Here is a 27579-nt window from a genome sequence, read left to right on the forward strand (position 1 = left end):
AAAGCATTAACAATGAATATAAATTTCTTAGCACTTTAAATATGTTTGTCAAATAAAATAAAAAAATCTTAGTATAAGGATATAATAATTTATAAAAAAAAAAATTTACTGAAAACAAATAATAATATAAATTTTTTATTAACTCATCGTCCCAAAAAAAAAAAAAACCATTCCTAAATTTTAATATTGTCCAAGCTTATTCTTATTTTATTTAAAATGTTAACAAAATAATACAAAGTTTATATCATTTATTATTGTAATATTATATTGTTAAATAATTTTTTATATATTCTTCTTTATCAGATCCTTTCTAGCTTTCTAACTTAATTAGAACTTAAAAAATTATGGATGGAAATATAAATATCCAAACATGGATGATTGATGATGTGTTTGGGTGTGGACAGGTGTAGCCTTGCCATGGGCTGGGAATAAGGATGATTCTGGAATAAAATAGTAAAACCTGGAGCAATTTGAAACTTTTGGACCCCTCTACACTTCTCAGAACTCAGTCAATGACTAAATTTTTGGACCCTAATTTTTTCTTTTTATTCGAGTTTAATCTCCTGCAGTTTCGCAATCTCAGGTACGTCGACAATCCGATCTCATCCTTCTCCTAATCCAGCCTTGTATTTGATTTTTGATATTTTTCTTTTTTAAAAATTTGGGTAGTCTTGGCATTCTGCTTCGAAACCTTCATTTCAATTTGGGCCGAGCAAATTCAGGGAAAAAAAATATATATGTGATGTGATCAATTTGGAACTGTTGGAAATCTGGGTTCTAAGCTGAAAACAGAAGACCCATCTCGTTGTTATGTTTATCTGTTAATTTTTTATTTGATATTTTGAATACTTCAGAGGTGACCTCAAGGAAGAGGACTTTTGATTCTTTGTTTACTGTGATGGGTTGCTTGATTTTGATGATTGCCTGATTGGTCCATTCGTTAGATCCGTTGGCTTCATAAGTTGAATACTTCTTAGGGGACTCAAATGTTTTGTTTGATTAGGTTAAATGGGTAATGGGACTGAATGTGAGCAAGGTTGAGCGTTAAGACATGTTTGGTTTGTAGAATGGAATAGGGTAGAAAAAGAATTGAATGAAAATTCAAATTGAGGGCATGATGAAACCAAGTAAAAATTTCAATTCCATTATTCCGGATTACTTTTTACATATCGTGCTGTGAATACACTAGAGGGAGCTTCTCTACTTGCTTTTTTATTTTTTAATTTGCTGTGTCCATGACCTCATATCATACTGGTTTCTGTTCCTTAATCAATGTTACAGTGCTATTTTTGGGCTGTTCTTTGGGGAAGAAAGGGGGAGGGGGGGAAGGAGATGAAGATGAAACTTGACTTTTTTTTTTTTGTTCTCCTACGTTTAGGTTTGGAGGTGAAATTTTCAGCTTCTATTCGACTGTAATAATGAAGTGAATCCAACATAAGCCATTTGACCAGTGGCAACCACCACAGCCTCCTCTCAAGCCTTAACCCTCCTCCTGTTCTCCTCTTTTTTTGTCCCCTTTTATTGATCATAAGACATTTAAAGTCTGCCTAATCGTGGAAAATAATTTTTATTTTCTATTTTAGTTCTTATAAAATTATTTTAAAAATACATAATTTTTATTTTTGCAATATTTGCAGGAAATAAATTAACAATAAACAATTATGGCACTATTTTTTTGTGGAAATAGTTTTATTTTTAATTTTCAAATAATTATGAAAATGTCGAGTTGTTTTACAATTTTCTAAATTTATATAGGAATGTTGGAGGACATCTTTTTTATTATTTTCTAAATTTTTAATTTTAATTTTGTGTATGAGAACATAAAATTTGGATTTTATCCTTTAATTTGTGTGGATTATGCATAGTGTCTCTTCTAGCTACATGTTTAGTACCTAAATTTTTAATTTTGTATGGATGTTTTCCATTTAAATTTTCATTCTATTTCTTTCCTACCTCACTCCATTCCACAAACAAAACATGTTTAAATCCATACAAATCCAAATTCAAACTTCAAAACCAATGATCCCAAATATCATTTTATATAATTTTTACAAAATTGGAAAATAAGTTATCTGTTTTTGTAATTATTTTGAAATCTAGAAACAAAAATGGAAAATCATTTTACATATTTAAACAAGCTCTTTATTTAATTTCGGCCTTTTATTATGAATCTTAAATAGCTAAAAATAAATAAGCTAAAATTTTTATAATTATTTGGAAAACTAAAAAATGTAAAATAAAAAAAAAATTCACAACTAAATGGGCCAAGGGTGCCATTTTATTCATCCTAATAGCAATTATTTTTTATTATTACTTGAAGTTACTGCTTTGGAGGTTGCTGAATTACACCTTAAGATGCCTTGTGAATGTTGAGTGGACCCTGCCTGATGATATTTCTGATATCTGTTTCTGCTGTTTCGTTTAATCAGTTTGGTGAAATATATAGTAGATTAAAGTATGTTTCTGCTGACTTTAATTCATGCTGCATACTGCTGGAGCACTTTAGTTAAAATATTTGACTTCAATCACTAAATGGAATTGGAAAAATTGTTCCCGCAATCTTTTATTGAATGATTTCCTAAATAACAACTTCATGCCCATTTTCTTGCCTTACTCTCTGCAGGCTTAATTGATTTCTTATACCTAAGTATCCAACAGCTGCTCGTAGAGAGGAAAAAAATAACCAGATGCGCAGAACAACTGCATTGCTGTATGCAAAGAACAGATTCAAACAAATCTACACAATGAAAGGAACTGGGGGTAATGCTCAAACCTCTTAGGCATCCTTTTAACTAACTTTGAAAAGAAATGCACTTCCACCACCCCCCCCCCCCTTTTTCTTATTGAGAGGCTACACAAACTACTACTTCAGACACTAATATGTAATTTTAAAATCAGGTATAATGGCTACCTCGGCACCAAGTAAGCAAGAAAATAATTATTCGTGGGAAGGGGGGCCAATTTCTAACAAGGGTGATCCTATTGTTGCGTTCAGCAAGCCACCTCCATTCCCACCTTTTCTTGGACCTTTGGTTGCTATTTCATTGTTGGAGATGTGGTCAAATTGTGACAGATGCGATGACTGACGGGTGATCCAAATCCTTCACTTGACTAACTAATATCATCTTTCAAAAGAACCTTTGTCAGTGTTACTGAGAAATCTTCGAGAGGATGAGCAGAAGTTTGAATGCATAGCTTAATAATGCAGTTACGAAGTTCCAAATGTTGACGTAGCATGCCAGAAGGGGATCACACAATGGTGCCAAAAATAAACCATAGTATTTTTGTGTCTGTTCAAGAACAGTTTGGGGACTCCTTAGGAACCCTGCAGGAGTAAAATATCTCAATGTAAATATGCTATCTGTATGATAGACCCTGTTCATGTAATGTTTGTGAAGATTAATGACATACACTCAGCAGTTGATGGAAAACTATCAAATAGTGAAGTCATGGTCTTCAATAGAACCTGTGATTCTCAAGGAAACAAAACCAAAGAGTTATAAAATAAATAAAAAAATAAATAAAGAGATGAGAAAAGATGGGCTATTGGTACCAAAATTATGGCAACAACAATGTGTGCGCTTTTGAAGAATAGTCACAGTGAAATTACCAGTGCAAAGACTCCTGGTTTGAATGGAGACTCAATTACAACCTGAGCTTTCCTGCATATGGTTTTTCAAGCAGTCATTAAACCAACAACACCACTTCCCTTTCACCCCCTTCCCCTCTCCCCAATCCAAATATAATATATATATATATATATATAATGGAATGCATAACAAATGCCAAATTTTCTGTTCTATTACTTAATGAGCAGCGTCTCTTCTTTTTGAGAACATTCGAAGAAGCTGCAGCCTCTGGTGAAGGGTACCTGTATTCCTTTCCATTCTGCCATCAAAAAGCAGATGTTTGTCAGGCTGTATGGGTGTGTTAATTTGAAGGCATAAAATAGCATTTGGAAATACCTAAGTGCCAATTTATTCCGGCTATTAGGGAATCTCCTTCACAAATTTTGCACACCCTAAACTTCAGATTCTCACCCATTCCCCTAATGAGTTGATCAAAGAATTGCACAACCTCCTGCATTAATTCACATATAGAGGTGATATTTGTCAGAAGAAGGAAAACTTGAGACATTGCAAGTATGAACAGTAATGGCTAGTGATAGTAATCATAGTAGTAGACAAGGCTAGCTAAGAGAGACCTCTTTCCCTTGGATTGGCATTGGAAAAGCGCAATCATCAAAGCAGCAGTCCTCAGAGATGAACTCAGGTAGTTGCTTTATATTCTTCTCATTGATACATTTGTAAAATTTTTCTACTGTTTTAGCTGGAGAAGTTGGACTGGGCCAAAGCTCAGAATTGCTTCTTGATGTCATGACCAAATGGAGCTTGCCTCCACTAGAGAATTTGTAGTCAGTCCTACATCCCACAGAGGTGATCTGCGGCTGCATTGTCACTTTGTTTAGATGAAGCTGACATGTTCTTTTGAAGGGCACAGGCGCAGGGCCAAGGGTGAGGCTGGCCCTTGCTTTGGGATAGAGACCCTTGCCCAAGGCTTGGCACGGGAAACCAAAATTAGCTGCCATCACCACTTAGCCAGGAAACTGATATTGGTCAGGTAAATATGATACCAAAAGCCAGTGAAGCGGGGGTTTAATATATAGCATATTAGGGGCAGGGTAACAAGATGAAGAAAAGGAAAAGAGGGGCTGTGTTTTGTGCCTTGACAAGGAGAGAAGGAATAATTTTGGTACATGGTCCTTGCTATTTGTGAGAGTCTTGTGTTTTATGACTTGACGCTAAATCAAAGAATAGCTTATTTGAGGTATGCAGGACATGCTGAGAATATAGGACATGACTTAGCAGGGCACTTCAATTCATTTTTATGTAATATTATATTATACTTGAATACTAATACATTGCATTATTCTCTTTCGTCTACTTGAATACTAATACATTGCATTATTCTCTTTCGTTTCATTTTGTTAAAATGCGCAACGTAAGACATCTTTCATTGTTAATATCAAAAGTTCATTATAAATCTTTCAATTTTTTTTTTTTTTAAATCAACATTTTAGTGACTCTTTTGGTATAGTTTAAAATATATGGAAAGAAGAGAGGAGATATGTGACGCCCCGATTTTTCATACCATTTTTTCTTCCATATAATTAATACATAAATTACATATCGGTTACGTCAACCACTGATACCATAATACATAACCCAACCTGAAAGTGGGTATCAGGTATACAATCATACTCATACACAACCTTAACAGCGAAAGTTATTTCAAATATAAATACATACATACCACAGCAAATACACATATTAGAGTACTGTCATTCATAAATACAAGTCAACTACAGAACTCTAGGGGAATCAAACCTCCCTAGTACAAAATACTCACCTTGACTACTTAGGGTATCTGCTCCCCTCTACCTCGGAACTGTATCACTGGATCTAGCTCGGTTTCCTGAAATATTTAAATGATTGGGTGAGACACTTCTCAGTAAGACGGAATAAATTATCTATAGTGTGTGGTAATATGAGATTCATTATATAATAACACATATTTGTTTCAATAATAATATCTTCTGAGAAAATATACAAATTTGATAATCATAATCATATATATATATACAACACAAGCTTTCATAAGCTTTTACTTCTATTTTCAAAATCATTCATTCGTATCCCAAGTTTACCGACGAAGTTCTTGAGAATAGGAAAACTTACCTACTTATACAAGTAGCTTCCCTCTTGTAACGACCTGGTTATTTTACCAAAAATTTTTTCATAATAATATCTAATATAATAATTCTAATAAATCATAATCATCCTGATAAAACATGACCCACCTGGACCCATGGGTACTGGGGGTATACCTGAAATACAATACTGATATCTAAACAGCGGGAAACGTAAAATCATATACATATCAAATTATCCATCCAACATAATACCAGAATTTACTACAACCGTCATATGAATACACACATCCCAAAATATCCAAAAAGTATCCTAGTGTCGCCGCCCAAAAATCCGTCTGACCCTAGCAAAATGACTTACCCTTCAAATAGGGTAAAATAATCGAACTCTAGTGTTGCGGAGTTTTATCCGCTCTCTTATATAGGGCTCCTGAAATGTTTATATAACTGGGGTGAAACACCTCTTAGTAAGGGAAATAAACTAATACCAATGTGTGACAACATGAGTATTTTCGTGTTATACATATAACAGTACAAAAATCATACTTGATAAAACTATCAGTATCATATCTGGAAAAACATATTTTATCATAACATGGTATAACATACTAAATTTCTATACATATAAATCATCTCATATAACTGTACAAGGAAAACACCCTGATGGATAGTTAGCTGATGTCATGTCTTACCCCCACATGACTGGGTTGTGCGGCCCGAAGACGGGACGTAGCAATGACTGGCCGACCATGCTAGATCAACATAAGTCTGTAAGTACAAAAGGTCTGCCCCTCTTGATCTGGACACCATAGGGATGTCTGCGCTACAATAAACCACATCGACTGCCGATCTCCCACTACCCCTTACGGCAAGCAGTAGCACTAACATAAATATGATCGTGATCATATAGTTACGGTACCGTACTTCGTGAAAGTCTAAATCAAGCCAACCAGGTTCTGATAACATATAATATATTTTCAAATAATGATACATGGTTATTTCATAATAATATCGGTCATGTTAATATCTTCATAAAACTTTACATAACATATCATATAAAATTTACGGTCCTTACGCCGGCATTTTGTATTTTGTAAATCACGGCCCTTACGCCTGTATTTCATATCATAAAAACCTTCGGCACTTACACCGGTATTTCATATAAAACCTCAGCCCTTACACCGTCATATAATATAAAATCTTCGGCCCTCATGCCGACATATCATATAAATTCTTTAGTTTGAAAAATCCCTGTATCATTTTAACATTTTCCTGAAAGCAGTAATAACATACTTATTTTGTAAACATAATATTTCATCATCATAATTTTCATGGTAAATATTACTCATGCCACACAAAAGAGATAATAATCTTATTTATGATATTATACATGAAATCTATATTTTTTATCAACAACATTAATTCCAACATAATTCTACAATATACATATTTATCTGAACTTAAATGCTGTAAAATAATAAATACATTTTCATGAAATCCTGACTTAGTTTATCCTCTTATCTGACTTCTGGAAAGCTCCTAAAATTACTAGTCCTACACCCGTAGAGTTTCCCGTTCAACATCCTGAAAATAACATTGCCCCGAACAAAATTTCAATATTTCTTCGAATACTACATTTTCTACAATTGTAGGAAAGCCAAATACTAAATAAAAAGTCTTACCCTGAATTTGGGATGGAGTTCAAGTTAGCCCCACCAATGATCCACTCCAGAAGACTTGAAGAGAAACTTCCTAGGAGTGTCATGGCGACCTCGAATTGTCGAACCAGCAAGAGACTGGCCCAAAATCTTAGAGAGAATGGGGAGGGGACGAATAGAAGAAAGAGAGAGAGAGAGAGAGAGAGAGAGAGAGAGAGAGAGAGAGAGAGAGAGAGAGAGAGAGAGTTGATTGTTAGAGAGAGTCTAGGGAGCGAGAGAGAGTAAAAAAAATAAGGAATATATGACTGAAATCTGAGTCTAGGACTAGTTATACACCTGCACTTGTCGACGAGTCACGACACTTCGTCGATGAGGCCACGAAGGGAGTTCGTCAACGAATGCTTATTCCTCGTCGACGAAATTCAAAATTGAAATTAGTCTTTCGGTAACTTCTCACCGATGAGACACGTGTCCCCATCAACGATCCCATCAAGTGTGTTCGTCGATGAATGTGATGTGTTCATCGACGAGACCCTGTTTGAATTTCAAATTACAATTTACCGTTCTCTTTCCTTTCCCTTATTATTTAATTATTATAATTTCTTCGGGTCTTTACACCTCTGCCCTGATATCATTTGCAGTCTAACCCGATTAACTCAGGTTCATCTATAACTGATACTTATTAGAGCACTCACCTTACTTAGTAAGCTCTTAGGAGATGTGTTTTACTTCACTTTAATTATTTATTAACTCATGCTATTTCATTTGTCATTTTCTTTCTCATTTTCATTCTCATTTCATTTCAATTTCCATTTCATTTCCATTTTCATTTGCATTTCATTTCCATTTTCATAGCAAGCTCATGAGTGTCACCATAACCGATACATCTGTGTCTGTACTCATGGCTGCACTGAGGATATCTTTCCACGTCATGATGCCTCCCATGAATAGGGTTGTGCGGCCTGAAGGCTATACCTAACCGCGGTTGGCAAACCCGGTTAGGTCAATTATCATCATATATCTCGTATCTGTAGTGCGACTAGCCGGGCACATCAACTCTACTATACAGCTTAGTTAACTGTCACGCCACACGCTCCACAAATCCTTGTGGTTGTACTAACACCACTAACAATGGTACCGTGCTCTCAATATCACAACCCATCATTAGGGTTTTCATATCCATCCATCAGGGTTATCATTACCACAAACCAGCAATCATTATGTGGTATTGGCATTTCATCAATCACATGTCTGTATTCCCCTTTCAAAATTTCACATTTCATTTCTCACAATTTAATATTCATATTGCAAAATTAATGGTGCAATATTTACATTTCACATATTCACATTTCCCATAAGCATATTTCTCATATTCACATTTCTCATTTTCATATTGTAGAATTAACATTGCAATATTTTCATTTCACATATTCACATTTCCCATAATTATATTTCTCGTATTCACATTTATCATTTTCATATTGCAGAATTAACATTGTAATATTTTCATTTCACATATTCACATTTCCCATAATCTTATTTCTCATATTCACATTTCTCATTTTCATATTATAGAATTAACATTGCAATATTTTCATTTCATATATTCACATTTCAATATTGGAATTCTCAAAACATTTCATCATTTCAATGATATTTTCTCAGTTCATAATTCATCTCATCTCATACTATCATATACAGATCTTATTTCAAAATTACTCGATATTTTTCAAAACACATTTTCATATTCACCTTTCTTCATTTTCTTAGAAGATACATTTCCTACACATTTCACTTTCATCATTTTTCCACATTTCAATTCCCATATCAAAACACATTTCAGTAGTACATATTTCACAAGGTAAATCATATAACCCAATTTAAACATTTCTCAATATAAATCATATGCCACACAAATTTTATTTGATATTTATATTGTTGGGAGTCCCAGCCCGAAGTATATAATTTAGAGGGAGGGTGAATAGACTCTTTTTGCAGAATACATATTTTTCTATAAAATAAAAGCTCTTGGTAAGATACAAGAAATTATATCGCAATATAAATATAAATCATGCACAAGATATAAAATAAAGAGTGTAAGGGAGAGAAAGAACAACATTGGTATTTTTACGTCGTTCGGCACCAAGCATACGTCCACGCCTTAGCACCAAGTCAAGGATTCCACAATCCACTAAAGATACTCCTTCACCGGTGGAGAAGCCTTACAACTCAAGAACAAATCCCTACACTTGGGAACGAACCCCTACCGCACTCACCAAGAGCCTTCGCTTCGATTCACAAAGAACCTTACAACAATGGTTCACAAAGAACCTTACAAGAGATTGGAAATACAATTTAATGCTCCTTAAATGAGCCAATATGAAATATAACCAAATCCTCACTCTATTCTCTCAAGGAATGAATCTTACAAGATAAGTGAGCAGGAGAGGATTGAGCACTTGTGAAGAATAACTAAAATGTAAAGTGCAAAGTACTTAGGTTTTGGATAAAAATGAAAATTTTCACAAATATGATCAACAATGCTCAAAACCATATTAATACAAGTCTAAGAGCTTGTATTTATAGCCCAAGAACCTTAGGAGCCGTTAACTAGCCATTGGGGGGAAGAAAAAATACTTTATTTGGCCAACTAGCTGTTTTCCGCCCGTTGGGGCACTTCTGCCCAAAATTCGTCGACGAGGTCCCTGAATCAGAAAAAGTCACCAAAATGAAAGTTGTGGAATTTTGTCTTAGCTTTCCAAGGACACTAAGATCGTCCCATTTGAACTTTTTTAGAAAAAGTTATACCTAAAATACCATAAGATATTTAGGACTCAAGACTGCACTACGGCAGTAACGATTACTTTGTTTTTCCTTGTCAAAAAGTGTTTTAATAACTCAAATCATTCTTGGACAAAATTATATGAAATATATTAAGTCTAATGAAGATTAAAACTTGTCCAAATGAGTTTCCTTTTGAATATAAGATATTTTAATTAATAAAACACGTTTGAAAACCCATTTTGATATTTTATATGCTTAGTATGTCCTTTTGTAAATATAATCGACTTTCTTTGAACCTTTAGGACATTAAACTTGTTTTAATATAATCGGGACTAAGTATAAAAATGTTCTTAAAACTAGGATGTTAAAAATTTGTCCCTTTGAAAACATATTTGAGTTTTAGGATTCATTTGACAAACTCTTATTTTAACTTAGAAAGCTATGAAAGGTGAGTTTGTGTTTATGTCTTTAGTGCAATCCTATAAACTCATGTGTCCTACTATGCTTATGCAATGGCTCAACTCTTACACAGAAATCATGCAAGATACACATCGCAAGAGTTATAATACGCACTCACTTACACAACCCTTATTACAATTAATTTATACACTTAAGCTTTCTTTGGTTGTGCTTGGATCATTCCGAGTATGTGTCCATTTGATCTTTCCTTCTTGATGTCTACTCGGTCTGATCTTTGCCTTCGATCCAATAATTCATGTACAAGTACATGTACTAAACATGATCTGCAAAGATAGGAAAACACTAGGAACAACATGCAGGTTAATATCATCAAAACACATTAAACAATGATGGTGTAGCCACGAAGGCTAACATTCTCCCCCTTTTTGATGATGTCTAACCTATTATTAATTTACTTAATCTTTACATTTATATTTATACTAATCATGGCTTGATATGTAAAGATAAACTTACCTAGAACCACTAATGGGTTGTTATCATCAAAACAATGCAATTGAGCTTACGTAACCTCTAAGGCTAACATTATCATAATAAATTTTAGGTAAAATAACATACCCTATTTTCACATATTTCTCAACCCATAATTTCCATAAAATGACCGCTATAATTTATTCTCCTTACCTAACTTACTGAGATTCCACTAAACACCCAATTTTTTACGCCCTTCGGTGTTCGTGGCCTAAAAACCTAAAATTCACATTTACCCCAAATTATTCAACACAAATCCTATAATAATCTCCATTTAACATTTCCTACATTCACATACTCTAAATTAACTTAAAAACCCTAAAATACACCACTTGCCCTGGTTTTGGGATGGTGCCCCAGAACCCCAACTTGAAAATCTGCTCCGCGTATGTTGTAGAGAATCTTCCTAAGAACCCCGTGATGGTTCCTGATTGTTAATTCGAGCTAAAATGAAGTCGGAATCGTAGTAAGAAGGGAGAGAGAACCGTAGGTCTTTTAGAGAGAGAGAGGGATTTTTTTTGTTTGCTTAAAGAAAATGATCCACGGGATTCCATATAGGACTCACTGCAGAGAAAATAGTTGCCGATCTTCTCCAGATCTCAGAAAACTATCACTGGTTTTCTATTTAACCAGCCTAGTTTTCACTATTTACCCACTTACCGATTTACGAAAAAACCCTAAACTGTCGCCGATTTTCTTGCTCTTCTAGAAAACTGTTGCTTGTTTTCTCCCTTTTTTGGAAAAAAATCACTTTTCCTTATTTTATTTTATTATTTATTTTTTCGGGTCTCTACATTCTCCCCTCCTTATAAAATTTCGTCCTCAAAATTTGTCATTTACCACTTTCCCATTCTTAAAGAAAACACCAACATTTTATTAATTACCCTCACTTATGGCGGAGGAATACCGTGCTTACATAAGGGGTTCTGGGAGATTACAACCATTGAAAGAAAATTCTCCCCAAAACTATTAAAACCAAAAACACTACTTATGCTATACAAATTCAATTACATAACTTAACCCTGGTTCCCACTAAACAGTTGTGGGTATCTCTGGCGCATCTGCTCCTCTAATTCCCAAGAAGCTTCCTTTACTGCGTGATTACACAACAAAACTTTACTAACGATATGTTTTTCGTACGCAATTCCTATTCTTTCCAATCCAAAATATGCACTAGCGCTTCTTCATAAGACAAAGCGTCATTGAACTCTAGTGCCTCAAATCTAATCACATGGGAGGGATCGAAGATGTATTTCCTCAACATAGAAACGTGAAATACATTGTGAATTCTAGTCAAAGCTGGTGGTAACGCCAACCTGTAGGCAACTGGATCCACTCTTTCAAGAATCTAGAATGGTCCAATATACCTAGGGCTCAGTTTACCCTTCCTCCCAAATCTCATAACTCCTTTTAACGGTGCCACCCTTAGAAATACGTGATCTCTAACATCAAACTCTAACTCTTGTCGGCGAGTATCTACATAACTCTTCTATCGACTCTGCACTATTCTGATCTTGTCCCTGATGAGTCTGACTTTATCCTGAGTCTACTGTATCAGCTCTGGCCTCAATATCTATCTCTCCCCAATCTCATCTCAGTACAATGGGGATTGACTTTTCCTACCATATAATGCCTTAAATGGTGCCATCCCAATCCTGGTTTGATAGCTGTTATTACACGCAAACTCGACCAATGGAATAAATCGTAACTAATTGCATCCAAAGTCTAGCACACATACGCGTAGCATATCCTCCAATATTTGTATCATCATCTTCGTCTATTTTTCTGACTGAGGATGAAATACTATGTAGAACGACAATTAAGAACCCATGGCCCCCTGCAAACATCTCTAGAAACGGGATGTAAACCATAGATCTCAATCTAAAACTATGGATACTGGCATGCCGTGCATTCTTACTATCTGCTGAATTTATAACTCTTCCAATTGGTTTAAGGAGTAGTTAACTCTAATAGACAAAAAATGGGTAGTCTTCGTAAGTCGATCTACTACTACCCAAATGGCGCCCTGTCCATGTAGTGCCGGTAGTAACCTAGTGACAAAAGCCATCGCTATATGCTCCCATTTCCACTCAGGAATATACAGCGGCTGCAATGACCCCGCTGGTCTCTGATGCTCAACTTTCACCTACTGGCATGTCAAACACTGTGCTACAAACTCAATAATCACTTTTTTCATTTCGCTCCACCGAAAAGATTCCCGAAGACCCCTGTACATTTTAGTGCGACCAAGATGTACTGTATACAAGGATCGTTGTGCTTCCTCCAGAATTACTTTCTTAATCTCAAGACCTAGTACGAAACCTCAAGGCCCCATCATTTGAGATATCGAAATCCTCCTCCAGACCATCCTGTACTTTCTCTATAAGTTCTACTAGTTCTACATCACTCTTCTGTGTCGCTTTAATTCTTTCCTGTAGAGTCGGTTACAATACCAGATTGCCAATAAATGTTTGATGATCACCATTTACGAATTTTATCCCCAATCTCTCCATATCCATAAGAATTGGATGCTGGATATACACTGCAGATTTTGATGCATCCACTGATTTTCGACTCAAGACATCAGCCACAACATTAGCCTTTCTTGGGTGGTAATTGATGGTGCAGTCATAATATTTTGTCAGCTCTAACCACCTCCTCAACCTCATGTTCAATTCTTTCAATGTGAAAAAGTATTTCAAACTCTTGTGATAAGTAAAAATCTCACACCTACCCCCGTAAAGATAGTGTTTCCAAATCTTTAGTGCATATACCATTGCTACTAACTCCAGATCATGGATAAGGTAATTCTTCTCATATTCTTTCAACTATCGTGAGACATATACTATAACTCTCCCTTACTGCATCAAAACACAGTTGAGCTCTTTATGTGATGCATCATTGTAAATCACGAAACCCTCTTCACCTGAAGGAATCGTCAACACAAATGCAGTAATGAGCCACTGCTTCAGCTCTTGGAAGCTTTGCTCACATTCATCAGACCACTCAAATTTTACCCATTTCTTGGTCAATCTCGTCAAAGGATCCGACAATTTAGAAAAATCATCAACAAACCTGCGATAGCACCCAACTAATCCCAGGAAACTTCTGATTTCCTACACATTTTTCGATCGTACCCAATCTACTACTGCCTCAATCTTACTCGAATCCATTAAGATACCACCCCTGGAGATCATATGTCCACGGAAGATAACCTGCTCTAGCTAGAACTCGCACTTCTTGAATTTTGCAAATAGTTTCCTATCCCTTAGTACCTGAAGTACTATCCTCATATGTTCCTTATGCTCCTCTAGGCTCTTTGAATACACCAGTATATCATCGATAAACATTACCAAAAACTGATCTAAATACTGGTGAAAGACCCTGTTCATCAGGACCATAAACACTGCAGGAGCATTTGTTAATCCAAACGGCATAACCAAAAATTCATAATGGCCATACCATGTTCTAAATGTCGTCTTCAGAACATCTTCCACCCTGAATTTTACCTGATGATACTCAAACCTTAGATATATCTTCGAGAAAATCTATGTACCATATAGATGATCAAACAAATCATCGATGCAAGGAAGCGGGTATTTATTCTTGATAGTCACTTTACTAATTTCTCGGTAGTCAATGCATATTCTTATTGACCCTTCTTTCTTTTTTATAAATAATATTGGCGCTCCCTAGGGTGACACACTAGGCCGAATAAATCCCTTGTCTAACAATTCCTACAATTGGTCCTTCAATTCCTTTAATTTTATTAGTACCATTCTATACGACGCTTTCAAAATTGATGTTGTCCCCAGTACTAGTTCAATAGAAAACTTTACCTCACGATCAGGTCGTAGTCCCGGAAAATCCTCGGGGAAAACATCAAGAAAATCCCTCACTACAAAGATATCCTTTATCCTCAATTCTCTTTCTGGTACTGCCTTTACATAGGCCACATAACCCTAACAACACTCTAGTAGCAATTGCCTCACTTGAATGGTGGATAAAAATTGTGGTGGGGTATGCACACAAGACCGCACAAACATACTCTTGTTCCCCTGGAAATCTAAACACTACCTCCCTCTGATGACAATCTATACTGGCATAGTGAGCAGCTAGCCAGTCCATACCCAATATCACCTTAAACCCATGCACGTCCAAGACCACTAGATCAGCTAATAAAATCCTCCCCTAAATGCATACAGTTACTAAGTACATTACCACATATCCCCATAGCCCTTGTTGGCGTAGCCACTGACAAATTGACACCCAATTGCTGTATTCCTAACCCATAAAATTTAACAAACTCTTAGGAGATAAAAGAATGAGTCACCCTTGTATCAAATAAAGCCATAGCTGTTGTTGCGACGTCCAGGACCCGGCCAGAGAACCACTCTGGAAAAAATGGGTGCGACTATGAACCAAGAAAAAGGGATGTGTATTTTGAAAATTATTTTTTTTTGAAAAAACAATGTGTGATAGAGTCGTCACCAACCTTTTGAAATGCGGTTAGAACACTTGATTGCTACCTCGTTAGGGGTAGAATTGGTCTGCGTTACCAGAGTCGGGCTCGAGAGTACGGTTACACGAGGGGAAGGTATTAGCATCCCCTACGCGCCCGTTCTTATGAATGGTACCAGATTAATCGAAAACTATCTCAAAATAAATTTAATAAGCCTTGGAAAATTACTCCATTTCAAAAAGTGTGAAGAAATGTACAAAATAAAATACTATATAAGTATTCCCTCACAACTGGGGCAATCCACTACTCTGAAGAGTCTATGCCCTTTGTTGCAATCATCAGGGGGAAAATCAAGAAAATAGAGTACAAAATACTCTCTCAGATTTTTGAAATCTTTATAGAATTTTCTGAGTATGAGGAATAATATCCCGGGAGGTTTTGGGCATATTTAGGAAGAAAATAGCTTTTGGGATTTTGAAAGCATTTTTGTGATTTTTTCTGAGTGTGAAAATATTTTTTGTGATTTTCCAAACTTCAAAATAGCACAAAATGAAATTGAAACAAAAATCGTGAAAGTTGAATCTTGGAAAATATTTTGGAGTTGTCTAGAATTTTTGTCACAATTTAAGGACTTTGTTTCATAGTAAAAATAACTTGAAATTTAAAACATATTTTTGGAATTTTTTTTGGTGAAATTTTTATGAGTGCAAAAATATTTTTTTTTTTTTCAAAAAAAAAAAAGCTTTGGAGATTCTTGGACTTTATTATATTTTCTTTAAAAATTTTCAAGTGCAAATCACTTTCAAAGCTTTAAGATTTTTTTGAATTTTTCTGAAGATTTTGCTAGATTTTTATGTGTCTTTTATGAATTTTTATGAATTTTATTGATTTTTGGGGATTTATTTAAATATTTAAATATATAAAAAAAAAATACTAAACCGATTTTGCACTAACCGGTTCAGAGGAGAACCAGTCCAATATGGGTCAACCGTTTTAAGGTCTTGGTCAAGACTAGAATGCCACGTGTCGCGCGGCGAATCCGTGATGAGGGTAGACACAGATTGATGGCGAGAATGGATCGTGGCCGTTCATGGGGAGGGGTGATCGGACGAATGTCAGCGAGCCATGCCTCACTGACCATGTATGGACGAGGTGACACCACGTGTCATAAAACCGTGGTCCCGAAACCTAAACTATTTAAACCCCATTTTTTTGCTTCTACTCATTTTGTACTCTTCTCTCACACGCGGGATTGCCCTCTTTCTCCTAGGGTTTCTTTGCTGCCACGGAAGACCCAACTCCATCTCCTCTCTTTGCCTTACAACACCATGAACTCTCGGCCGAAGCAGGTTAAAATTTGAGCTCCTGTCCAGAAATCGATACCAAGCGGCTCGCATTCTTCGCACATCACACATCGCCCTCTCACCCTATCACCCAAACTCTGGACACTCCAGACCTTCGTCTCCGACATTGACGCTTAGAGGCGATGCACCACGCCTTGCAAGTAGTTAGTATCATCAGCGGTGACACCGGTCGCGGCCTCCATGGATCTGAAATGCTCTGGCAGTATTCCAACTCACCTCTTTACTCTCTTATCCTACGAACGTGGCCCCGTGCCGGAGCTCATGCCTCCCTCTCTTATATCTCTTGTAGTTATTCTCCTTTAGCTTCCAGCTCACGCCTTTCACAAAACGCTTTGAAACTCTCAAAACTTCAAGATCTGGACCAACAGATGCCTCCATTTTTCCCAACAATGGCCGAAATCCAAATGCATAGCATGGTTACTCCCTTGTTCCAAGAAGCTGAAGTTCGTGGTTTAAATTCAAACCGAGTTCTCAAGGAAGATTGCAGACCCAAACTGAGGGTTCCTAGGCCTAAGATCCGTCTGAGTGGGTGAACTTTCAAAAGATGAGCATTTCCATTTTCTTTATTTTTATTTATGTTTTATTCAACTTTTTGCCTTCTGCTTTCGGGACTTTGGGATTGGGATGCCGGATTGTGTTCATATCTGTTATGGATTTATGTTAAAACGAAGATTAGTGTACTTACTCGTGTCTCAGTGTTCATGTGTGCTCTCTAGGGTCCCAAATTTACTAAGGTTCAGGTTGGGATTTAGGATTTCGAGTGTCCTGGGGAAGGTTGAAGATGAAGACGAGTCGACTCGTCTTTGATCAGGTGAGTAGTAATGAGTTGACTCGTGTGAGTTGACTCGGCGGGTCACGCCACTCTGGGTGAGTCCGATGGGGTGAGGAACATGTGGATGGACACACGTGAGGTCTAGTGGGCTCAGTGGGCTTGGTCTGAGTTTTCAAATGGACCTGGGAGTGTTTGAAAAATGGGCTGAGTGTTTAAAAAAATGTGAATGGGCTTCAAGTTAATTTGAAACGGGTTGGTTAACTTTTAAAATAGGTCTGGAGTGAGATTCTAAAATAGACTTTGGGCTGGGGTATTTCAAAATTGATGGGCTTTTAATTCAAATTGAACCGAGCTTGGGGTTTTAAAAATGGGCCGAGGGTTAAATTGAAAGATGAACTAGGCCACGGACCAAAATGGGCTTTGGTTATAAAAGATAAACAGGCTTGCTCGGTTAATTTTTTAAATGGGCTTGGGTTAGAAATGGAACTGGGCCAGGGGTGTTTTAGAAAAGGAAGTGGTTGGTTTAGTTTTTGAAAATGGGCCTAGCCAATTTTTAAAGGATGTGAGCTTGGAGATTTTTGGCTCGGGTAGTTCAAAACCGAATTCGAACACGGGTCTGGGGCTCGGGTCTGAACCGTTGAATGGTTCAGGGAATTAAAACCTGAGTTCGGGTTTGGGTCATAGACTCGGGTAGCATGGCTAAGGCTTGGGGAGCATGAAACGCTTTGAAGGTTTGAGCCTAAGTTCGGGTTCGGGCAGATGGATTCAATTCGGGTATAGGTTTGGACTCAGCTTCAAGACCTGAGAGAAGAGGGGGTGTACTTGCAGTCACAGATCACGTACTTCACATTTTTTACTTAGGGAGGGGTTAAGGGGTTTACTTGCAGACTCTCACTCCTCTGATCTTCTTCTCTTTTTCCTTGTATCTGTCTATGTGTGAATTTGAACGTCTGAGTGGGGGGTTTCTGGATGGGAGTCCCTGAACTCCTGCTTTGGGTTTTGAACAGGAAGGCACTAAGGAGTACCTCTCTTTTGATCTGTCCGCACCTTTTCCTATGAATGCTGCTCTGTAAATAAGAGCTTTCTCAACTCTAAAGCTCTCAATTTAACAGGGTACTGCTAACTCTCTTCCCCCCAAACTCTTTCTGATTTTTTTTTCTCTCAAATTCTGTAGAAACCCTCCCTCTCCAATTCTTCTCTCAATTTGGCCAGGTATTTCTAAGCTCTCACCCCATGTCTCTCCTCCTAATTTTTGCAAAATTTTTCTAAGCTTTCCCCTGGTGTCTTGCTACAGTAATGGGACTCCCTATTTATAGGGAGTCCTAGGGGTGCCATTGGCGCCAAAATTTCTTCCAGCGTGGATTACTCTCACGCAATTCCCTAGTAACCGACTGTCAGGAAATATGATTCCTGTTTCATTTTCTTTGTTATTTTTGAAATTCTATTGCTTAACTTATTTTGCTTTTCTTTCCTGTGCAGGTGAGTTGAGGGGAAAATCCAGGTGGCAGATGAGGAATGGAGGGCTTTCAGGCTTGCTCCAACTTGGCAAGCCTGGATTGGAGGGCATGGTATCTTTCTTTTTTTTTTTTTTTGCATTGTCCTTTTCTGTGGCTAACCAACTTTCCTTTTTCTCTCTTCTGTGCACAGGACTCCAGATGGTAGCACAGGGATGGAGGGCTTTTGGGAACCTCCAGGTGGCAGCCCGGGGGTGGGGGAAATAGAGATTTGCTTTTTTCTTTTGTATTTTGTATTATTTTATTTGTTTTTATTTTTCTGTATTATGCTGATGTGCCCCCGATTCCCCTTTCCTGCAACTTCTTACACTTTTTATTTCCATGTATCTCTGAATTTCTTATTTCTTGTATCATCCTTCTTAAGTATGTATGTCATTTATTTTTGTGCGTTGTAAACTCCTACATGTACAGTGGACTTCACCTGCACGTGCACGTGCACCTACACCACACTGGAGGCATGTGCTCCACTTCTCTTCTTTAATAAAGTGCGTGTGGTTTTTCAATTTTGACCCAATAGACCAATTTTGACTTAATTTTGACTTTTTGCTTAATAGACTTGAGTAATAAATGTGTCTTCAGGATTGACTAATTTTGACCAAACAACCCAATAAGTATGACTTTAATAACGGACAAGGCCTGTCCTAAAATAAAGACCCAATTTCCAAAAATAGTTTAAGATTTTGAAGTTCAATACCGAGTTTGTAAATTCCCGGACTTATGGAAACTTAAAGGGCTCGAATAACTAAACTAATTTTTGGGTTTTGAAATTGAAACTTAAAATTGAGAACAGGATTTTGGCTTATTATGAAAAACATTGATTTTGAAATTAAAGGACTTTAAAGCCTAGCCTATAAAATCAATAAGGACTAAACGTAAGACGTGGACTTGAATGTTCACAAGACTCAACTTTAAATCAAATTTTTTTTTTTTTTTTTGACATTTTAGGGGCTTGATTACTTGAAATAAAAAGGATTTGATCAGGGAATTAAGGCCTTAATTTTGCTTTAGGACTTCAGGTGAACTCTTATTTCGTTGGGTATTCAGAAATTGGTTTGATAAAATTAAGGTGTCCACAGTTGTCTCTCTTTATAGGCACTGTTGCTTAAAAATAACTGCGGATACTGCTCCTCTATTATTTTTAAAGTAACATGGTTATAAAGATAAAAAGATACCAATTTTTACCAAGTTAGAGCACATTGATCATTAGGTTTTTATTTTTATTTTTATTTTTGGCTAGGAATGATTAGACGGGTGAATTTTATGATGTATTGGATTTGAGAACATGATGACTCGTATTGGGATAATCCAAATACCATAGTGAATGACTCGTACCAGGATTAACCTGAGTACTATAGCAAATGACAACTCGTACCGGGACGAAACTGGGTACTATAGCAAATGACAACTTATACCAAGACGAACCCGAATACTAGAGCAAATGACAAACTCGTACTGGGTCGAACCCGAGTACTATAGCAAATAATGACTCGTACTGGGATAAACCCGAGTATTGTAACAAATGACAACTCATACCGGGACGAACCCAAATACTATAGCAAATGATGACTCATATCAGGACAAACCTGAATACTATAGCAAATGACAACTCACACCAGGATGAATTCGAGTACTATAGCAAATGATGACTCGTACCAGAACGAACCTGAGTACTATAGAAAATGATAAACTTGTACTAGGACGAACCTAAATACTATAGCAAATGATGACTCGTACGAGGACGAACCTGAGTACTATAGCAAATGACAACTCGTACCGAGATGAACCTGAGTACTATAGCAAATGATGACTCGTACCAAGACAAACCTGAGTACTATAGAAAATAACAACTTGTATTGAGATGAACCTTAGTACCATAGAAAATGATGACTCATACTAGGGCGGACCTGAGTACTATAGCAAATGACAAACTCGTACTGAGGTAAACTAGAATACTATAGCAAATGACAACTCGTACCAGGACAAACCTGAGTACTATAGCAAATGACAAACTTGCACTGGGAGGAACCCAAGTGCTATAGTAAAGACAACTTGCACCCGGACGAACATGAGTACTATAGCAAATGATGACTCGTACTGGGATGAACCTGAAACCTATAGCAAATGATGACTCATATTGGGATGAACGCGAGTACTATAGCAAATGACAACTCGTACCAGGACGAACCCGAATACTATAGCAATGACAACCCGTACCAGGACGAACTTGAGTACTATAGCAAATAACAACTTGTATCGGGACGAACCCAAGTACTATAGCAAATGATGACTCGTACCGGGATAAACCTGAGTATTATAGAAAATGACAACTCGTACCTGGACGGACCCGAATACTATAGAAAATGATGACTCGTACCAGGATAAACCTGAGTACTATAGTAAATGACAACTTGTACCAGGAAGAACCCGAGTACTATAACAAATGATGACTCGTACCAAGACGAACCTGAATACTATAGCAAATGACAACTCATACCGGGACGAACCCAAACACTATAGCAAATGATGACTCGTACTAGGACGATTCTGAGTACTATAGCAAATGACAACTCGTACCGGGATGAACCCGAGTATTATAACAAATGATGACTCGTACCAAGATGAACTTGAGTACAATAGCAAATGATAAACTTGTATCAGGACGAACCTGAATATTGTAGCAAATGATGACTTGTACCAGGACGAACCTGAGTACTATAGCAAATGACAACTTGTACCGGGATGAACCCGAGTACTTTAGTAAATGAGGACTTGTACTGGGATGAACCTGAGTACTATAGCAAATGATGACTCATACTGGGATAAACCCGAGTACCATAGCAAATGACAAACTTGCACTGGGAGGAACCTAAGTGCTATAGCAAAGGACAACTTCTACCAAGACGAACCTAAGTACTATAGCTAATGACAACTTGTACCAGGACGAACTTGAGTACTATAGAAAATGACAAACTCGTACCAGGACGAACTCAAATACTATAGCAAGTGACAACTCGTATCGGGACGAACCCGAATACTATAGTAATGACAACTCGTACCAGGACAAACCTGAATACTATAGAAAATGGGGAAAATTTTAGAAAAGATCATTTGAATGTTGAAGACATATTTTGGGGTTCGAAGACCTGTTCTCTCATCTCAAAGTGGTGTTTCAAAGCATTTCATTCTGTGTCTAGGGTCAATTGCCCTAGTTTCAAGGCATGTTATTCTGTGCCTGGGGTCCATTGCCCTAGTTTCAAGTATTCTCAAAATAAGGATGACTCAAACAAGGATGCAAAAGAATTATTTTTTTTTAAAAAAAAAAACCTATTCAATATAATAAATATGAATGTATGGTTCTATGACTATATGTATGCATGTTGCCAACGGTGATCTAGAATGTGAGGATGTATGCATGTTGAACGATACAATGTGTATACAGTGTATATTTACTTTATGCAATGCATGAAATGCATGTTAAAGCATGAACTTTATTCTTCCAATGAATTTTGCCCTGTTCTGTTTTCCAAGAACACAAAATATGTAGAATTCCAACTGACATGATTTTAAACCTTTCAACAATTTTCTCTTGTGTAGTTCTTTCATGCCATGTTCTCTTATATACCCAAGACGCATATGCCACAAGATAGTTTCATTTGATTTAGCATCCATGGCTGCAACTCCACCTACAACGGTAGTTCCCTACAATGTGTAAATATTCCCATCTAACTTCTGCCTTTTCATCATAGTCATATTACCTTTCCATACTGTCAATACTTCACCTTTGTACTTGTAATTAAAGTCATTACAATCCAAAGTGCTAAGAGATATCAAACTCTTTCTCAACTCAGGTATATGTTTTACATTACACAATGTTCTTATAATACCATCAAACATTTTTATCTTTACATTTCCTATGCCAACGATCTTGTAAAAAACATCATTACCCATAAGAACTGATGCAAAATTTACTAACCTGTAAGTGCTGAACCACTTCTTGTTTGGAGTCATGTGATAAGAACATGCTGAGTCTAGTATCCAAGAGTCCGATAGATTATCCAACTTCGTTGAAACTGATAGAAAATCACCATCTGCTGAATCCTCTTCTTGAACAACATTCACAAATTTATAAATCTCCTTATGCTTATTAGCATTTTCCTTCTTCCAATCCGAGCACTCCGGTTTCACATGCCCTTTTTTACCGCATTTATAACACCGGATTTCCTTCTTCTTCTTGGATTGATTCCGGGATTTCTGATTAGACCAATTTTTAAACTTTCCTTTGCCTCACTCATTACTACCCTTTATCACAAGTCTTTCCCCTTCATCACATATTTTCAACCTTTGATGAAAATTTAATGAAGCACTTGTTACTTCTTCCAAATCAAGTGTTTCTTTTCCCCACGTAAGAGTGGTCACAAGATTTTCGTTGGTATAAGTCGAGGGCAAAGAATTTAATAGCAGCAAAGCCTTATCATCCTCATCAAACTTCACATCAACTCTCATAAGATCACTTATGATTTGGTTAAACGCATTGATGTGTTGATCTAAACTAGATCCTTCTACCATCTTAATCCAATATAAATGCTGCTTAATAAAAAGTTTGTTATTGAGTGATTTAAACATGTACCGACTTTCTAACTTTCGCTAGATATCTGCTGGAGAATCCTCCTCCATCACTCGATAGAGAACTTTGACTGCCAAACACAAGCGTATTGTCGACGCTACCTTTGCTTTCAAATCTACTCATGTTGTCTCATCCATTCTTTCCGGTTGAGTATCAAACAATGTTTTAACCATTCCTTGTTGCACTAGAATATCCTTCACTCTCCTCCACCATAAACCGAAGTTTTCAGTTCCATCAAATTTGACAACGTCAAATCTTGCAGAAGATGATCTCGATACCATGACAACAATTGCTCTGATACCAATTTGTTATGATATGGATCGTATAATGAAGACACACAACAGAATAAACAATAAGAAATAAATAACACACACAATCAGAACAAGATCAACACAAAGATTTACATGGTTCGGCAGAGCCTACATCCACGAAAGCGATGACACACAAATTTCACTAAGGAAATCAAATTGTACACAATACACTTCAATAATGATGACTCTCTCTCTCTCTCTCTCTCTCTCTCTCTCTCTCTCTCTCTCTCTCTCTCTCTCTCTCTCTCTCTCAAAATATGCTCAAATGACATATATAGAGTTTCCTCAGAGGTTTCCCCCCATTTTCCCAACCACCCAACGTTCAAAAATTCAAAATATCAGAAAACTACCGTAGCCGAGGCGCCCCTCGTTGACGAACACAGAGCTTCGTCGACGATACCAAGAAGACCCTTCGTCGACAATGTAGGGCTCTCGTAGACGATGCCAGAAGTCTGAAAATTTCTTGCTCTTGGTAATTATTCATCAACGAGTTTCAGAGCCTTCGTCGACAAACCTTTGCTGTTACCTCATCAACGAGCATAGGCACTTCGTTGACGAGTCTGTTGTGCTGCCCTGTTCATGTTTTTCCGCATTCCTTCTTTACTTTATCAAAACAAAAGTATAAGAACCATAAATAACATTAAATTTTATTAAATTTTTACTTACTATTTTATTCCAAGTTAATTTAGATCTATCTCTAATAATAGCCAACGCCTTTGTTGGTAGCCTACTTGGCTTAAGTTTTCAAATGCCCAAGTTTTAAGCTACCACTTCCTTGTTTTCTCTTCTATTCATGTTGTACCAAATTCTTGTGAATATGTTCATTTTTTAATTTATCTTTTAGTCTTATATTATTCACTCACCTTAACATTTGCATATTGGCAACTTTAACTTTCTAAATATGCTGTTTCTTAATCGGATCCATACGACATGACTAATCTGCCCTATAAACCTTTCCTTTTAATTTTAATGGTATTGTACGATCACATAGTACACTTGAAATACTTCTCCATTTTACTGAACTTGTTTTGATTCTATATTTGCATGTAATACATCCTCTTCAATTTCTCCTTGTGTTGTCGTAATAGATCCAAATATCAAAACTTATTTTATTATTAATTTCTTGATTATTAAATTTAATTTTATTGTCAATATTCCTCCTTACCTAGATTACATTTCATATATTTTCACTTATTTAAGCTTATTCTTAAACCTTTAAAGTCTAAAGTTGTTCTCCAAAGATTATTAATATATTATTATCATTATTACTATAATTATTTTTAAAAACGAGTTACATCTCATATTAATGTCTTTATCTAGAAAATAGCATCCAAAACACAGGAAATAGTGTTTTTGGATAGTTTTTCAAAAATAGTTTCCAAAAAACATTCAATGAAACATGGATTTTATATATTCGTTTGTATCGAGAAGAATAAACAAAATCCATTATGGTTAACGAAACGTGTCATAAAATATCCATAAGAAATAAAAGTGCTTGTTTATTTCATACTAATCCATTTGACATAAAAATTGAAACGGAATAGACATTTCCATCATGAAACTTCGAATAGTTATTCTCAATTTTTTTCCTTTTATGAATTCAAAAAATTTTTGTGTTGTTATAATTTGTGGAAATAATATATTTTTTATTTGAATTATTAATTTTTATCATAATTATTATATTTTGTGAGTCAAAACGTAATCTGATGTCTAAATTTCTAACTCTTAAACTTAAGATGAATCTACTTAGCAGATTAATTAATTAATTTAATTAGTCAATTAATTAATTAATCATTTGAACTCTAAATCCTTGCGGAAGCTGTAAATTTTGGATTGAGGTTTCGCTGATAAATAGAATTGGGACAAATAAAGGTCATCTTAAAATTTAATTTTTTTTAACGTTGCAGAAAAGATAAAAATATATTCTAATTATTTTTTAATTTATGTATAAATATTAGAAGTAACAGGAAAACAATATAGCATTTTTTAACTTGTTGAAAAGTTAAAATGAACAATGAAAATATTTTTCGCAATCAATAGGAATTAAATAAACTGAATAATTGAATTGAATTTCTCTAAATTGGGTAGTTTGATTTAGTTCTTTGAGTATTTTTTGGTGAGTTTAAAGATTTTAAAAAAAATTAGGAACGATATAGATATTGTTCGCTTGTAGAAAACAAGGCCCATTCACTTATGAAAGAACAAATTCCATTTATAAAAATTATTTTCTTTTTTAATTTTTTAACTTTTTATTTAAAATATAGAAGATAATGTGTTTATTTAGTTGCAAAAAAAATATTTTCTATTTTTTGATCACCAAATAATCACAAAATCATATAATTTTTTTTCAATTTTCAAAAATTATAAAAGAAATTAGAAATTTAGAAACTTGGTAAAGAAAAATGTGTTTCAACTTTCTTGCATAAATTTTAAAAATTAGAAAAATAAATTAGCATTATCGTATTTACTGTTTTTTTTTTTTTTAATACAAATTTTACAAAACTTAAAAATAGGTTAAATTTTTTGTAGTCTGAAAAATTGTAAATTGAAAATGAAAATTATTTTTACAACCAAATAGACCCAATTTTTTTTTTAAAAAAATTATATAAAATATCAGCTTATTTTTCAATTTTCAAATGTGCATATGAAAGTTGGAAAACATCAAACAATAACAAGTAAAAAAGATATTATTTGAAACAAAAAATTAAGAGTCATAAGGAACTCAGCCAATATGACTTACATTCACTCTATTGGACCACAAGGACCACTCATGCTACAATTGATAAAGAGGTTATGAAATTATAAGAATAAAAGAAATTAAAAAATTTATGTGGTCCGGCACGGCAGTGGGCCTACATTCATGAGCAATCCAAAAAATTTAACTATTTTATCAAGGTATAGAGAAAATTTTCATAAGAATATCACTCTTCTCCCTACAATTGTAAAAACTCACAACCTTTTTCTAGCCCAATGAAAGAAATTTGTCTCGAAAGAGTCAGAGGTTAACTCTTTTTACAATCCACTCTCTTTAAGGCTTGAATTTACACTCATTCTCTTAACCACATGACAATGAGTCATGAGACCCACTCCTAATATAGAAATTCAACATGCATATATTGCCCAACCAACCAATAAATAGCCATGCTAAAATTGACTAACCAATTGTTCCCAAAAGCAAAACATGACTCTAAAACTTACATGCTTGAGAAGTTAAGTCTTCACACCATACTGCAATGAGTTATCAAGAAAGAAATAACCAAGTTGCAAAAAGTAAATCAAGCATGGAGGGTTAAAAATTAGCAGATAGTTCAGATGTGCCAAAAAATCAACACAAAAATGTATAATTATTGATTTGTTGTTAACTACTATAATTTCTTGGAGACTATGGCTCAGACGTTGTAAAGCGCGCGTGGAAGATAAGTATGAGTTGGG

General features: G+C 35.7%; 2 protein-coding genes and 1 long non-coding RNA gene across 5 annotated transcripts; 2 read left to right on the forward strand and 1 right to left on the reverse strand.

Moving 5' to 3' along the window:
• Positions 1–386: 386 nt before the first annotated feature.
• Positions 387–3431, forward strand: LOC131164148 (uncharacterized). Its single transcript, XR_009139220.1, has 3 exons — positions 387–583; positions 2624–2760; positions 2899–3431. It is a non-coding gene; the product is annotated as an uncharacterized LOC131164148 (long non-coding RNA).
• LOC131164147 (uncharacterized) lies at positions 3380–4612 on the reverse strand. The gene is made up of 5 exons (XM_058121134.1): positions 4205–4612; positions 3966–4080; positions 3807–3888; positions 3611–3662; positions 3380–3466 (listed from the first exon to the last, which is right to left on the reverse strand). Exons 1-5 carry the CDS (start codon positions 4586–4588, stop codon positions 3380–3382), a joined length of 720 nt encoding a protein of 239 aa, XP_057977117.1. The 5' UTR covers positions 4589–4612.
• A 12174-nt stretch (positions 4613–16786) lies between these two features.
• On the forward strand, positions 16787–19711 carry LOC131164518 (uncharacterized). Of its 3 annotated transcripts, none has more exons than XM_058121779.1 (3): positions 16787–17451; positions 19178–19266; positions 19346–19711. In XM_058121779.1, exons 1-3 carry the CDS (start codon positions 17049–17051, stop codon positions 19358–19360), a joined length of 507 nt encoding a protein of 168 aa, XP_057977762.1. In that variant the 5' UTR covers positions 16787–17048; the 3' UTR covers positions 19361–19711. The 3 variants fall into 3 exon arrangements, 2 of the variants coding, with proteins under 2 accessions (XP_057977762.1, XP_057977763.1); XR_009139279.1 differs by having other exon boundaries at positions 16793–17455; XM_058121780.1 differs by having other exon boundaries at positions 16787–17455; positions 19178–19711.
• Positions 19712–27579: the final 7868 nt, after the last annotated feature.

This window comes from Malania oleifera, chromosome 9 (genome assembly GCF_029873635.1).
Source record: "Malania oleifera isolate guangnan ecotype guangnan chromosome 9, ASM2987363v1, whole genome shotgun sequence".
In the NCBI taxonomy this organism is placed as follows: domain Eukaryota; kingdom Viridiplantae; phylum Streptophyta; class Magnoliopsida; order Santalales; family Ximeniaceae; genus Malania; species Malania oleifera.